At 35.4% G+C, this 17,509-nt stretch overlaps 1 protein-coding gene across 1 annotated transcript; it reads right to left on the bottom strand.

Moving 5' to 3' along the window:
• Nucleotides 1-3,418: 3,418 nt before the first annotated feature.
• LOC129431650 (macrophage mannose receptor 1-like) lies at nucleotides 3,419-17,509 on the bottom strand. The gene is made up of 3 exons (XM_073868213.1): nucleotides 17,191-17,509; nucleotides 4,602-4,931; nucleotides 3,419-4,517 (listed from the first exon to the last, which is right to left on the bottom strand). Exons 1-3 carry the CDS (start codon nucleotides 17,507-17,509, stop codon nucleotides 4,162-4,164), a joined length of 1,005 nt encoding a protein of 334 aa, XP_073724314.1. The 3' UTR covers nucleotides 3,419-4,161.

Below are 17,509 nucleotides of genomic sequence, written 5' to 3'. Positions count from 1 at the left end.
AGCTAAACCAATCAGTATGTTTGTTACATTTGTTGGTACAGATGTGGTTTATTAATGCTACTTTTTTTCTACTCGCAGGGCCTTTAGGAGAAAGACCTTATAAAGCCAAAGTCACATTTTCTTCTGGAGTCATTGACTTTTACTGTAAAACGTGTCGAATTTATGTGAATATCCCTCAGGTTTCTTCTCCGGTTCTTTAATGAACTCTACCTCCCTCTGAATTTTTCAGACCTTCGGGTGATATTCAGGGTTATTGATTCAAGGCTGACTGCTCTCATGTGCTTTAGACCGTCACACTTTCAAGCTCCAGACCAAAGCAAGCAAAAGTTTCTCTGAATAACTCAAAGTCTCTCCTCAGTTCCCAGCTGGCAAACTGGGCATCAACTCTCTCAGCAAATCCCCAGAAGGCCAAGTGCATGCAAAAGTCTGTTTCTCATTAACATTGTTTATTATTCCTCCAGTTAAGTAATTTATCTTAATAAATGATCAATAGGAGTTATAGAACAGAATACTAAATCTCTGATTTAAACTTGAGAATATATTTTTAGAATTTTTAAAGATTTGAAACAAAGTAATGAGGTAAAATTAATATTTATACCACGGGGCTGCTGAATGCTTTTTATTGGATTGGTTGAGAAATGTTCCATGGGTATGCATTATTTTTTGATAAGCGCACACCTGGCCTGTCAAATGTCTTAGAATAACCACTATAGCAATGTCTGTGGTAACCATGGTGTAAGCCAAATGATTGATTCTGGTCCTTTGAATCATTTGAAAATAATTGGGTGTGCATTATTTGAAAATAATTGGGTGTGCCTTATTTGAAAATAATTCAATGGCCGTCGTCAATTATTCCTTACGTAAATTTGTGAATTTTTTTTTACATTGACCGTATTAACTCATGATTTGTTCAAAACATCAGATTTTTGTACATAAGATGATCTTTTAAACATTCTCAGATTTTGAGATAACACGAATCACCAAGTTTTTAACCTGCTCATCCAAGTACCAAATCATGTATTCAGTTTCCCATGTTAATGTACGTCTCTCTATGGTTGAGAGCATGTTGGCAAGCGTGTTGAAACCTCCCAGCGTTTTCCGGATTCCCATCAGTTACTTTCGTCATTCTGAAAAGCAGTTTTGCTTTAAAAGCACTGATGCAATCCCTTAATGACTGCAGACCTGGTCAAATGCGAGTCTAAGAGCAGCCGCTGCAATTTTCCGCACATAAAACTTCTTCAGGCCTAACAGGATTTTTCCTCTAATGGCAGGCATGTGGAACAGTGATGCGGTTTTGCCTTCATTTCCAAAGTGCCGAGGGCCTTTTCACTTCCAGCTCATGTCACATCCATCGAGTGATTTGGACACGGAGAGCCTGTCGTCAGTCACGCACTTTGGTAAAGTTTTAATGAAGGTGCCGTTTTTGAGTCCACAGGGCTGTTAAAGCCGATACGCTCCTGTCCTGAGCTCTCAAGTATTGAGTGATCCTGCCCAATGAGAAGGTCTCTGAGCTGAATGAATCTCTTCTACGATGCTCGACCCATTTAGCTATTCTCCATTGTGTGCTGTTTCATTCATCTTGCCTGTGAATGACAGTGGTGAATGAAAGAACGAGATCTGGGTGACATTTCTAGGTGACAAGAGTTGATTTGGTCAGAGATATCAGGTGGATGTTATGTACCACAGTTCATCTATAAAACATTGGGCTTTCTTTAGAGCTCTAGCAGAGAAACTAAGCTATCTAAGCAGCCCTGTAGGGAGCACACCTTTATTTATATATATATAATTTATATACTAATTTCGGTAAAAATGTGTTTTCTATACCAAGAAAGTAACAAGATGAAAAGCACTATTTTCTGTTACAAACGTACACATTAGCATCTTTAGGTTATAAAACATAAAAAAACATAAAAAATTAAAATCCATAATTAGATTTTCAAAGATTTATTTTAAAAACTGATTATTTTTATAAATAATAAATCCATGACAAGATTTTTCTTTAAATCTATAGCCTGGCTAACACCAGACCAGTCTCATAGAGACTGGGAACCATATGTTAATTTACTCATATTTGAGGCGTGGTCTAAGAATGCCCAGAACCGTTTATTGGGCGCTACGAATGTCTATCAAATTCACTAACGTAAGAACAAGTAGAAGAACAAACTCATGTGCGTATGCACATGTGATGAATTAGGCTGAAAGTTTTCTTGAGAAGTTCAAGTGTGCATATAAATACAAAAACCGTACGCAATTATTAATGAATGAGACCCACTGTCATTGCTGCTGTTATACGTCGTCACTGAACTTTTTTCACAGTGATCAGCTGTAAAATGTTTTGCTCCTGCCCGATATTCATTCGTTGACTTCAAGTAAATTAATGGAAAGTTTTTCATAAAATCCCCTGGGGTCAGTGTGTAAGTATGACAGAAGCTTGATGCTGTCAGGGGAACAAGCAACAGCCGACATTTCTTCGCCGCCCGAGTGGCTTACGTTCTTTCCCCTCACAGAAACCCACACCTTTATCAATGCCATCAAAAGTATTATATTGTTGTTGTTTGTTTGTTGATCACAAAGTACAAAGTAGATGAGGAAAACTAGGATTCTGTGTGTATTCAACACGCAGCCATTGTTTACAGTGCCTGGAATGGTGTGCATTGATTTGTTGAGCGCATTTATTGCATTCTGCAGAGAAGGAGGACTCCCGTTTATCATGTTTTGGGAAAATAGGGAGAAAATGTGACAGATATTGGATTTTTTGTACAATTAAGAATTTACTTTTCATTACTGACCTGATACTGATTTTGGTGGTAACTTATTTTTTTTAATGTTGTTTATCACGTTTTGGAACCAAACTCTATCTCTCTTTCTCTCTCTCGAGTTCTGTACTCGTTTCATGGAGATCTGAGGACTGCCTATTACCATCTCTCACCAGTTTTCAGTGGTGTTTAGTTTGTGATACCTTCAATAAACTATTTTACTTGCATTCTTGCATCTGTTTATTCCGTACGTGACAGTTACGTCATACACCTGTGTGAACATGAGGGGAACTGACTTCATGCATGCAGTAAAATCACTTCTAAATCAGTTAAGTAATAAAGAAAAAACAGCATTAAGTTTATTTTAAGCGGTTTATTTTAAGTTTGACAAGGAAAAAAATCCAGCAATCTATTATATTAAACATAAAATTCTGCATCATAAAATGCATTGACATAAATCATCAGTGAGTCAATATATCATACAGTATATATATATATTTAAATATTAAGAAATTTTATATCTTTCAAATTTGCTTCTGGACACAACAAAATCCCTGCATCTACAAAAACTTTGCATGGTGTAACAGCAGCTCACAATTGCAAATTTATGAAGTATAAGTTCTGGATTGTCCACAGAAGATGCAGTATATAAAGTCGTTAATGTTTTCCCCCAAAGCGATAGCAAAAACTATTCTAAATAGGTTTAAATTTTTAGATTTATTGATTAATGAAGCAGCTAGAGGCGGGAATTAAAGCATTCACAAAAACTAGAGCTATAGTATCAAAAGTGTGAGATACACAAAGACTCACAGGTTTGTCACTGTGCCATCAATAACAGCAAAATTTACACTTGCTTTCTATTTCATCTCTTTCAGATTTATGAGCTAAACTTTGTTATATCACTTAAGAACTGGCAAGCATTACATGTGCATGTTACGGTTATGTGGCAATCCAGACAGGATGCGGATTCAAATGCAGGCAGGGTAATGCAACAAGGACCACGAAACACAGTAACATTATACGACAACCAACACCAGGCAACTGAGACACTGTTGCTGCGTCTGAAATTGCCTACTACCATACTGTATAGTATGCAAAAAGCACTACTTTGCCGACTATATAGTATGGAAGTAGGCGGTTTCGGACGCAGCGTCTGGCTACACATGGGTAACAAGATAACAAGACACACCTGGGAAACAATCAACACAAGGACAAAAGAACAAAAGAACTACAAAGGACTACAAACATGGCAGATAGAACAGAACTTCAAAATAAGAGACATGGAAGACACAGACACAGAGTTCATTACAGTTACGTACACTCAGTAACTAAAAATAAGAAAACAGAAAGAAAAGTATTAGTAAATAAAAACATAGTAAAATAAAGTAGTTAAAATAATTATAATTTACCTTCTTTCACATACAAATTTCAATTTAGATCTGCAGTCTTTATCAGACCACTTGAATGTCCCATTCACCTTCTCCATGGCACCACAGTAGTTAGACTTCTGATGTTCTGGTTGACGTCCTCCTTTCCAGGGTCCAACATGGAGTCCATTGACCCAAATCCAGAAACCAAAAACTCGACTCTGTCTAAGTCCGATCCACACTGGACCAGAAATCTTTTTTCTTCGTAATGCTCGCTCTGTTTCTATCTGATCATTCTCTGACTCGATTCGTAGTAGCCCATAAGCATTTCTATTGCAGAAATCCAGAGCTTCCTCCCAAGACATGTTATCTTGACTCACATAAATGAAACTTTCTGTCAGAAACGTTAATTTATAATTAAATAAAGCAGCAAATAATGTTAAAAGTATTTTAATGTTCAAATGTTGTGTAATCTTACCGTAGCACAGAGCAGATGCATACTCAGGTGTGTTACTGTGGGTCCAGAACCCATCATCATTAAGATAAGTAAAAATGTTGTGCTCTTTAATTATAAAGTTACTGTAGTTAGACTGTCCTCCATCAAACCATGACAGTTGTATTGATTGATTATACCTGAGGCCAATCCAGAATGGATCTATACTCTTTCCTGCATTATGCACCAGTTCATTCTCAATTTCATTTCTGATAGTGACTAAATCAGTGTAATGTTTTCTGCAGTACTCCTGAGCCTCAAACCAGGTTTTGTTTTGAAGGATTAACGTGTAGTTGTATGATGATTCACCAGCACCTGTTTGAAAAACACAACATCCTGAATTGTGTAATTGTGCATAGTTATGATAGCAAAACATGTAGAAACTTTATTTAAAAATCTTCTCAGGATGCATGATGATATATTCTATTACTCAAAAACTGCAATGTAAAAATGCCAATATGTGATTCTAAGGACGGCAAACTATTTTAATACCATTTTGGGTTGAGTTGTTACTTCTTAACATAAAGTTGAAGGATTAGCATTTATTTATTTATTTGTTGTTTCATCTTTGAATGCAAGAAAAATGGAACATGTAAATAATAAAATGAATCAACTGTGCATAGTTATGATAGCTATCAAAACTATATAGTTATGATAGCAAAACATTCACAATCTTTTTTAAAAGCCCTCACAAGTTATGGTAACCAATCTTAGTACTGTTTTGGGTCAGTACATAACTCAGCTGCTACTTCTTAACCTAAAGTTACTGTGGGTTAATTTAGTAAATGAAGCTCAGCTAATTTAATTTTATAGTCAAATATAAAATATACATAAGACATAAGATGTAAATGATATGTTTACCTGGATCATAACACATAAAGTATCTGCCATTACTACATAGAGTACAATCCCAGTTTTTATCAGCTTTCATTTCAGCACACCACACAAGATTATAACATGTTAACCTGTTGAATGTGACTGCAGCACCATCTGACCATTGCCAGTCTATGTAGGCACCAATCCATGCTTTTCTAGTAGCATTTTTTTGTAGAAGAACTAGTTCATCATTGTCTTGTTTATCATAGACTGTAACAAGGTCAGTGTAGTCACTCCGTGGGCATAAATCTCGAGCTTCACTGATGTTTATTGATGTATTTGTGTGTTTTAAGTAAAATGATCTTAGTCGACCTGCAGAGGTCAAAGGAGGAGAAGCTGAGGAGAAATAATCTGTGTTACTAACCAAGGTTATTTTCGTAAATAAAAACTAAAACTAAGACTAAAACTATCAGCTAAAAAACATTTTCGTTAACTGAAACAAAAATAAAAATTCATAATAAATAAAAAACAAAAAACAAACGAAACTAGCAACCGTTATAAAAAAACTAACTGAAATAAAATAATAATTATCACAAATAAGTATTCGTTTTCGTAATTAATAAGTTAATAAGCTCTCAGCCTGTGGAGGAAAATCTGAGGTGGTTTAGTTTAAAACCAAACAGGACCCCTTAATCGCCTACGTTACTGTGACGTCACCACTCTAGCTGGAGGCAAAACATAAGGAAGAACTCATAGCAGGCGCGCTAAAAGTTTGAGGTTTTGACTTTAAAATGTTGTCTTGTTGTGTTTTTGGCTGCCAAAATAGAAGGAACAGCACTTTTGGTTCAAAACTAAAGTTTTACTGGATCCCGGCAGACATTCCTTCACAGAAATAACATTAAAGAAGACAATTGTGGTTGAATGGATGGAGACGATCATAATGCTCGTGTTTGCAGTGCACACTTCATATCAGGTCAAATAATCTATGCATATGCACTGGTGTGTTGGTTTTATACGAATCTGTAAGTTTCTGTTTTATAGGCGATAAATCAACCTTTAGCGCACTTGCTAACTTAAATGGTAAACAAACATACAGCGATAGATGTGTGTGCCATCCTTTGAGTGATCTACTAAAATAATCCACATTGCTAATCATAGTTAGCCCAGCAATAGGTTACATTAGACAATAAGCCTTAACAAAATTCCCCAAACCACCCGAAAGTAGTTCATATGTTGTCTAGGAAATATCCAAAACCTGGTTAAAATGTTTTCAATGAGAACAAGATACAAGAACTAACTCAACTGTTACAGAGTTACAAAAATAGCTGTCACGCTAGAGCTCCCGCAGAGTCAGTGACTGTATATATTCGGACAGTTGCGAACATTCTTCTGCATCCATGTTTAATAAATTCCTCCAAAAACGTGCTAGCTTTACGCTTGCCAGCGTTGCGTTCGCGCCTCTTATTGCCTCCAGCTACGCTCCGCCCACCCGGAGACGTTGCAACGTTTACAAACTTGGTGGTCATTACCTGTAGATGGCGCCTTATGCATGTGGGGTTAGCTGAGGCTGACAGCAACATCAGTTAACTGATAAATATGTCACACAGTATAGCTGCTATTAGCTGCTAAACTATAATTATAAAACTATAACTGAAACTAAATAAAATAAAAACTAAATAGAAATGTGTTTGCAAAATAAAAACTAAACTAAAACTAAAAAAAACATTTATGAAACTAACTAAAACTAAACTTAAATATAAAACAAAATTGAAAACAACAATATTAAAATAAAACTAATTTAAAAAAGCAAAACTATAATAACCTTGTTACTAACACATAATTGACTCTGATCGATATCAAAATTAAACAAAACATGACACTTTAATGCAAAATGTGAAATTATCAAGTATCATCAGAAGTATCATACAGTTATTACAACAAGACAAACCTATTCTAAAGCTTAAGCTATGTTGTTAAAGTATGTTTTGAAATACAACTTACTAAATAATTGTTGTTGCTAGTATTACATTTTCATTTGCCAAAATGGCAAAAAAAAAACAAAAACATAATAGATTTACATAAATAATAAAACATCTTTTCTTCAATAAAGCTGTCTAGCAGAATATAAGTATAAATACTCACCCCACAGTAGTACAAGCACTGTTAGATATACCATAGTAATGTTTGGTGTATTTATAATCACAATCTGGTGTAGATGTGAGTTATTGTCAGTCAGAGATGATTGTTTAAATCTAAAGAATTGAGTAATAAAGAGTTGGATTACATAAGGAATAGTGTATATTTTAATATTATATATTTATTTCATAACTGTTATTGGAGAGGGTCTAAATTTTCAGACGTTTAACATTAAAACACTGTAGATACTGTAAAGAAAAGAAACTTGTCCCAGATCTTTTATCTGGCTTTGTTTATCAGATAAATTACAGTAGCAGACTACAAAAGTCCTTATGATAATTTATCTACAGTATATGACCTCATATGTATACCCTGTAAAATAGGATGTCATGATCATATTCTGTGGTCCCGGTCTCGTATTTTCATTTTGAAGTTTTGCATTCTTTGCACCTTTAGTTTGTATTTTGTGTTCCTGATCCACACTGTTGTACATGTTTGTAGTTTAAAATAACAACGACATAATGTAAAACTTCATTTACCTAGGCAAAGATGAATAATAAGAGCTCTGTACGGTGTATGGTAATGACATATCCTGATCCACAAACGCGTTTGTTTCCTCCTTCTTATGTAAACCACATGCATGCAAAAGACCGCTGGAAAACAGACCAATCTCAATATAACACCAACTGTGATGTTACATTCATGATGTACGCCCCCCAACATTAAATTAAACCCTAGGACCCTGCCTCGGGTCCAAAATTACTTATGACTTAATATAAAATATTCTTTTAATTTTTAATGGTCTGTCATGGACCCAGTACCACATATGAGATACTGTTTGAAAGCTTAGACTCTCTACTTTCTGCAGATATGCATCACTTTGAGATATATTTTACTCTAAGAAAGTTATCACCCCCCCTCCCCATATTTTAATATTCACATATTTCATGTTTTTCAAATATGACAAACATGGGCATACAGCATTATTTTTGTTCTATTATCGTCACTTATTACACGGCTCTCTGGAATGCTTGATTCTGATTGGTCAGTTGAGACATTTGCAGGTTCGTTCTTTTCAAATAATAACCGCTCCAAAGTAATAACGCATAGCCGACGCTACTTGTATGTTTTAAATCCCTCCGCGCCAACAAAGATTACTGTTTGGCGCCATCTTGTGACAAACACTGGACAACCACAATTAAGAATGGAACATTTCGACATTAATTTTAACATGTACGGAAAAAACAAAACATTTAAACAGTGGATAGAAGAACGAACAACGACAAGACACAGAGAGCTTACTGAGACTGAACTTGACAAAATAGAGCATGACAGCTACGAAGTCAACACACAAAACATACAGAATGGGCAATAAAACTTCTCAAAGTGGCTAAAAGAGAAAAAAATGGAGACAGACAAGTATGAAGCAGAGGATCTTAATAAGATATTACGATCATTTTATGCATCTGTGAAATAAAATGTTTCAAATTCATATTCATGTCCAGTTTTTTTCTTATGTGGCAAGTAGCCGTGTAATAAGCGGGATAATGTAGAGACAGCCGGTAGTTATCGGGTAAATAAGCCCCTTCAGTGTGATACAAGACCCTCCGCTTCGCGTCGGGTCCTGATCACACTGTCGGGGCTTATTTCCTAATAACTACCGGCTGCCTCTACATTATCACTTACATATCCAACAATCGTCAAATGAATAATGAGGTAAAAATGGTCTTTGTATATTTACGTGAAACTTGAGCATGAGCTGCCTCAGATAGCACAGATAGCCACAAATGCTACACCATCTTTTATCTTAGGTCCTACTCTAAACAATGAGTCCATTCACAGCATTTTCTTTGGTTGCATGAATAATCCCTTGCTATTTATTATATGTGCAAAACAAAAAATTAATTTTTATATGAAAAATGTATTTTCACACCCTTCAGTAAAATAAGAATAACTTTTGAATGTGACATGCTAAAGAGTTCATTCTTTTTTTGGGTGTTTACTGTCTGATGCTGGTAACAACCAGAACTGTCTGCAGTCTGCTAGAGCACCCAGAACCAGAGTTATACACTATCAAAGACAGTATTTACAACATAAAAAAAGACAATTTGGTGTTTCATCACATGAAAAAATACATAACAATATTTGTCACAAACAGCAGCTTTTAATGTAACTTTTGATGCAATTGCATGTATTCCACTGTATGTGGTTATGGGGACACTTAAAATGTTTTTAGGCAGAAATTGTATACAAAAAGGGTATTATTCCTCCCATCAGTTGGAGTAAAATAACTTTTGCATTTATTATGATAGAGAAAAAATTTCTTTTTTCTCTGTAAACTGACAATTGCTGGAATCTGCAGGTTGCTGGAGCACCCAGGGCCAGAGTTATACACTTTTAAATACAGACTTTAGAAAAAAACCTCAAAAAGCGCCTATTTATTTTTGTGTTTATTAGAAGACTGACAACACATACAACCAGGTTTAGCACTTTCAACAATGTTTTATGTAATTTCAAAGGGTTTCCTGTAAAATGATACCAAACTTTTGTATGTAAACCTCGGCATATGGGTATGGGAAGCTTTTGCAATTGGGTAAGCCAAGTCCAGGCGAAAATCTCCAAAATAGCCTCAGGGTGGAAAAAGTTAAAGGGCGGTTTCCTGACAGGGATTAGACTAGTCCTAAACTAAAATAAATGTAAGAGCTGTCCAAACTAAAAACAACTTGTTTTGCCTTATGCACACAAGAAATTTTTTTATTAAGGCATGTTTGTTTAAACTAGTTATATTTCCTAATTAAACTAAGGCCTAGTCCTGGCTTAATCTAATCCCTGTCCGGAAAAAAAACACTGCTAAGGGTCAGATTTACTAGATGGGGAAAATTTGTTCCAAAATAAAAAAAAAAATGCAGATGAGAGTGATCATATCTGCAGGTTATTTACTAAAAATAACAGGCACAACAGCAGATTTCCATAATGATCAACGCAATCTGCCAAGAGCAGCACAAATAAGTTCAGGTTCGCAAATAAGCAGAGCTGATGAGGTGTGGATGATCTACTAACACCTAATGTGCTTGAGTTGAGTGAAATCCCAGCTTACCAAGCTATAATACAATGGAAAGATTAATAGCAACAATTGCAGCCATTTCAAGTGCAAAATTATTTAAGACATGCTTTTTATAGAGTTAAATAATGGTGCAAATACCAGTAATATCACACAAGCAAACATTAGTAAATCGCATTGCGTAAATTATTTAGTAATCTCCTCTCAGAAATTTTGCGTCTGAAAGGGAAACTCCTAGAAATATATATGCAAAAAGAACTAAACCACACCTTTTCAGTGCTAATTATCCACTGTGCATCTTTAGTAAATCCCTGACAGTTGTTATTTAATGACAAAATAATGGTTTGCCCTGGTGCAAGCTGTTAGTAAATCTGTCCCTAAATTAATTTCAATGTTGTTACAATGCTAAAAACAAAGTTATGACTTCTGAGCGCGTTATTTGCTAGTTAATGCTACTATTATGGTGCCTGTACCTTCGTCTGATACAGGCTCAAACAAAGTTCTGTTTGCTTTAAGAGCTACAAGCTAGTGAGTGACTGACCAGCTACTGACTTACAGCCAATCAGAGCAGAGCTCAACATTATTATTCGTGACCTTTTCAAATGAGGTAATAATAGACCATTTAATTTTAAGGGCAAATCCTAGGGTTGTAAGTGGACATGTAAAACTTTCTCTTGACATTTTTTGCACGTGATAAAGTTACATACTGTACCTTCTATGTAGATATCAGAGAACAGATTATTTCAATGCATTATTTGGCACCTTTAAAGATGAGTCAGAGCTTAAAGAAAATAATTTTAAACAAAATATTAACTTAATTGTTATTTAAACAGTTATACAGTATTCATGTTGGCGGATTTCAGTGTTGTGGTCAAGGTGTTGTAAAATGATCCATTGATTATGGAGGTATCTATACAGTATGTGTGTTGTTTAAATGAGTTTTGGGAAAAACTATATCTAAGCATTGAAATAATTATTACTGTTTTTAAAGTATGGTTTACAAAATGTTACTGTACTTAAACAACCCCACCCTGTCACTTCACAAGACATTACTAGATTTGAAAACACTTTCACAGTATCATTAAAAATATTTAGATTATTTGTAATAATTTATACTGAATATTTGTATGTGTATAGGCAGTTTCATCGGACGCACGTGCGCTTGACGTGATACACGTCTGGATTTACTTCTGGTTTATTTTTTTTAATGGTCTGACTAGTTGCTAAACTGATGTCTTGAACAAATGCCTAGTCGAAAATAACAAATGTTTTGGTTTCTTATGCAATCTATTTGTTGTTGTTTTTTGATTGTTATATAAATAAACTACGTTTAAAGAACTTTGTTGTTATTTATTCTTAGCGGAGTTTACCGGAAGTTACGTGCGGACCACGACAGCAGCTTGTTTATGTTGTTACTGTTGAAACCGTTTATATTTCAGCTGCCTATACTGATATTCACAATAAATAATACATTTCTTATTGTGAGATATCAAAACAATACAGCTTCTAATTTAATTTAATTTAATCTTTTAACGTTCTAAGTGCATGGTCTTAAAAGGGAGGTTTAATGCTATTTCATGCATTCTGACTTATTAACACAGTTAAAGAGTTGTAACCCTCATGCTAAAAATAAGCAAAGTGTCAAAAAGTTGAGCTTGTAACAGAGTATTTCTGAGCCAAACACACACCTCCTTTTTCCTACAAGTTTCGGAAAGTTTTTTTTCGAATGACGGTATCAAGATAAGATGTTTTTTTGGATGTAAGGAGAAGAAAACCTTATTTAGCTTTCCCTGTCTTAAGACAACAGTGGATGCAGTTAATTTTTCCCGGACAGCAACGCAATTGCGAATTAGTTTGTTTGTTCCCTGGCTGCATTTCGTAGAGGACTGCTTTACAAACAAGGCTCAGTTTGACGCCGGATTTTCCACTTGTTTACAACTGTTGGAGCGGTCAAAACTTTAAAAGACCCCATTTAGGAGTCACAACCACAGGCGTAAGTAAATCAAAATCTCACGTGTTTTGTTGCAATCACGCATACGTGCATGTAATGTAAACAACATCAACAAAAAATATTAAAATAACGAATAAACAAACAAGGATTAATTAGAGACGTCCTGCTGTAATCGTTGCCGCTGTTGTTCCTGTTCGTCCATTACTGACTCAGTATCCGATTCTGGAAAATAAAGTTTGATTTCCATCTATGTGAGCTGTTAATCCAAAAGTAGTATCAAAGCTGCGCGTACTCGTAACACTTCAGCTCCCCCACCACACGCCTTTAAGTGTTTGTTCTTTACCGCCCAAAATCGGAAAGGCTGTTCTTTCATTTATAAATCTGTCACGGTGAAATCCGTGTCATGTTTTGTGTTTGTCCTGATTACGTCACCTGGACAATTCATGGATTCCTCATCACACATGCACATCATTAGTCTGTCTGTATTTATACCCCTGTTTGTGTTGTACTCACTTGCCGAATGATTGTCGCTGATGTCATATTTGTTTCCAGTGTTTCAGTCATTGTTCTTACCTGCCCGTGTTGTTCCTCGTGTTTGATTTAATGTTATTTATATTAAATGTTACCCTTTCGTGTGAACCCTGCGTTTGTGTCCTTACTCGTGTTCCCGATCGTGACAAAATCTGACAACACGAAAGACTCTTTGGATATATGAATGATGAAATACTACTCAGATAAGAAAGATTAACATTAGATTGGCAAAAACATTGTGTGTTATGTCAGCTTTAAGCGTACAGTGCAAGTGCACTTAGGGCGTGTCCAAATTCACTTTTGCTAGTTTTATCAGCGAGGAAAATGGTTGGCACACCCGGTGCATGGTCTAAAAGCGTTGTCCCTATTTTCTTAATGAGTAATAACTGTGTTTTAGGTGTAACATGCAATAAACCCACACATGCACATCATTAGTCTGTCTGTATTTATACCCCTGTTTGTGTTGTACTCACTTGCCGAATGATTGTCGCTGATGTCATATTTGTTTCCAGTGTTTCAGTCATTGTTCTTACCTGCCCGTGTTGTTCCTCGTGTTTGATTTAATGTTATTTATATTAAATGTTACCCTTTCGTGTGAACCCTGCGTTTGTGTCCTTACTCGTGTTCCCGATCGTGACAAAATCTGACAACACGAAAGACTCTTTGGATATATGAATGATGAAATACTACTCAGATAAGAAAGATTAACATTAGATTGGCAAAAACATTGTGTGTTATGTCAGCTTTAAGCGTACAGTGCAAGTGCACTTAGGGCGTGTCCAAATTCACTTTTGCTAGTTTTATCAGCGAGGAAAATGGTTGGCACACCCGGTGCATGGTCTAAAAGCGTTGTCCCTATTTTCTTAATGAGTAATAACTGTGTTTTAGGTGTAACATGCAATAAACCAATGATAGGATTCCCTATTTACATGGCAGAATTTGGAAGCAGATGAAGAAGACCACCAGTTTTACATTTATGTAAAAAAGTGTGATGTTTTTTATTTATTGAAATGGTTTATTGAAATTTTTTTTGCAATAAAAGCTTTCGTTCTCTTTACAAGACATTGTTTCTTTCATAGAGTAATAAATAAAATCAGCCAGGTTTTAATTGCTGAAAAGTATGAATACATGATCAGTGTAATCTCAAAAAGTTTTTTTCAAGAATAATTCACAAATATCCAAAAAAAGCTTAGCACTCTACAATTTATTGTATATACTGACAAACAGGAAATAAAGAATTTGCAAATGTTTCGAGAGCCGAAATGTTTCAGCACCTGGCAGAGCGGAATGATGATTTTGATAAATGTATTTCTTAAAAAAAGGTTCTTATCTTACCATATCCAGAGATACAAAGTCATCATATACAAAAAAACAGCTTACCAGGCTACAGGTAAAGCAACTCTTCTACCAGCAGATATCAGCTTCACGCCTTCGAACGCCCTGTATTTCCTCATTTATGTCCATAAGATACATCCAATAATAATCTTTTACATTTTAATCCTTTAATTTGTAATTTTTAAAAATGTTTGTGTTGCTGCTGCGCATCTCTGTGTGTGTAATAAGCAAAGTGTATGTCCCGTTTATAGGTGCATATTGCTAATGGAGGATGTGTAATTTGACACCTGCTTTGTGAAAAATACCTAACATATTCTAATGATTTTTTCCCCCATGCAAAACATGCAGGCAAATTTTCATGCCATATTTAGTCTTTCATATAACAAGAGGATGTGATATGTTATTCATATGTTTTATGTAGCTGTAGTAATATTCTGCTGCATTAAAGTTTAAATTTAACTTTAATATAACAATATTTTCTATAGCAATTTTTAAGTCATTATAAAAGTGTTTTTGTAAATCTAATTGTAAAAAAAGACATTAAGCAAATATCAGATTTTATATTCTTATAAAAAAATCTAAACAGATTTGAAAAATGATTTTAATATCTGAAGAAAGTCAGTGCCAAAAGGCTTATGTAGGCTCTTTTGGTGTGACTCTTGCTTGTTTTGACATTATGTAAATAACCTGCGTCATCGGCAACATGTAGTGTAACTAAAATATTTCCATGTAATGTTCATGTTTTACAGTGTTTTGTTTAATACAGTGCATTTGTATATTATCGCCTAATTTGTATAACTGTGTTATATTACTGTGTGATAGTTTGACAGTCATAATAACGCATAATCCTGAATATAAAACGAACCCCCTTTTCAAATTGAACCATTTTGTAGACAAACTCTTGTCCATTATAAAGGTGCTTTAATTTGAAAATATGTTTCTTAAGGCAAAGGGGACCAGTATGGTTCTTCAACACTTTTCATATGGCACTGTACACAAATATAAGCAAACACTTTGCAGTTTAAATGATGTCCCATATGAACAAAATTACAGGACTATGTATTGTTTTTACATTTCCATTGTTCAATCGCACCTGGGCCACACACACATCACGTCTCTCTCTAACAGTTGTTGGCATTACGTTCATTTTCACGGGAGTTTTATTTATTTTGATATAGTGTATATAATATTATAATGTCACGTGTCCTGCTACTACTGGCACTTACAGGACCTCTTGCTGATGTGAAGTTAAAGGCGGAGTCCACGATGTTTGAAAAACGCTTTGGAAAAGGAGACAGGCCGACTACCAAAACACACTTATAGCCAATCAGCAGTAAGGAGCGTGTCTACTAACCAACATCCTTGCCGGGTTGCGTATGTGTGGGGCGAGTTTATCAACAGAAGGTCCAGATTCTATTGGGGTAGGGGCGTGTTTGTTTAGGTGATTTCAAATATCAACATTGGCTTTCAAACATCGTGGACTCCGCCTTTAACTCTATCTGTTCCTCATCATGACCAGGCTGTGGATGCTCAGGCTGGCAAATTCAGGCTCGCGAATTCCGGGAATCTGTGAACCAATCACGGCTAGTAGGCCGACTCTTCTTCCTCTTTTATTTTTTTACACGTAGCAGCATATAAGTGATCGTAATACCCCTGCTGTTGGCTGTTCATATTGTGTTATTAGACTTTTTTTGCCGACGGCTGGGCGACAGCCCTCCGTTGAACGGTCGTTCTGGACTTTTCCAGAACGCACAGATTGCCAATTCGTCCCTGGTCTAGACCTCGAACATAAGATGACATTGTTTATTGAGAGACATTTCCATGAAAAAAATGTCATCTTATGTTCGGGACAATAAGCATAGCATACGATTTTTTTTTCATGATCACGGCTATTTTTCACTGTATAAGAAAATATTCTCTAAGAAAAAATAAGCAATTGTAAACTAATTAATCTACTGCTTTTAACCAGTGATTTAGAGATCATGTCAGATGCAATTTACTACATTAATAATTGACATATTTTACCAATGTTTGACAGAAGATGTGATGAGATCTGTTTGTGCTCATAAGAGTCCAGTGATATTTATATTGATATTTACTGTGCAGCTTCTTTGTACTGTTGTGTTGTGACTTAGTTTAACATGACGGACATGAAAATAATCATTTCTTCTGTTGTTTTACAAAAAAATGCCTTTGAAAGGTGTGGACAGTTAAAGCAGTCACATTGAGCATTCGTAGAGAGGTTTATTTAAAGCTTGACAAGATAAGGATAAAAAAATCTGAATTCTATCAAATATATGTCACAATGATAAATGAGTCAAATATTTCATACAGTATATTATTTATGTCTTTTAGATCTGCTCATCAACACAACATGATCCCCGTGTCTATGCACAGTCAATTATTGCACGGTGACACTACGGCCAGATAGTCATACAAAGGGGATACATTTACTACAATAATGAGGTTCACAAGAGTACAGAGTAAGGTATTTTTACAAAAAAACATATATATATATAAAACATAACATATATATATATGTTGTTATATTAAATTTGGATTGTCCGTTGAGGATACAGTATTTAGAGAAAGATATTCTTTTCTCAAGCAAAACTATTCTGAATTGATTTGTTTTACGTTAATTGATGAATAAAGCAGCTTGAGGCAATGATTTAAGCATTCACAAAAACTTTCCGCGAGCAATAGGATCTCAAGCACAAGAATTGTCATTCACCTGCTCTCACATAAAACTCTAAATTCAGATCTGCAGTCTTTATCAGACCATTTCCACAAATCATCTTCCACCTTCTCCATGGCACCACAGAAGTTAGACATCTGATGTTCTGGTTGATGTCCTCCTTTCCAGTTGGTCCAGGGTCCCACTTGAAGCCCGTTGACCCAAATCCAGAAACCAAAAAGTCGACTCTGTCTAAGCCCGATCCACACTGGACCAGGAATCGCGAGTCTTTTTAATTCTCGATCTGTTTCTATCTGATCCTTCTCTGATTCGATGCGCAGTAACCCAGAATCATTGCAGTGATCCAGAGCTTCCTCCCAGGACAT

The sequence above is a fragment of the Misgurnus anguillicaudatus genome, chromosome 1 (assembly GCF_027580225.2).
Source record: "Misgurnus anguillicaudatus chromosome 1, ASM2758022v2, whole genome shotgun sequence".
Lineage (NCBI taxonomy): Eukaryota > Metazoa > Chordata > Actinopteri > Cypriniformes > Cobitidae > Misgurnus > Misgurnus anguillicaudatus.
The sequence above is the reverse complement of the archived record's forward strand: the minus strand, read 5'-3'. Positions and strand labels throughout refer to the sequence as shown.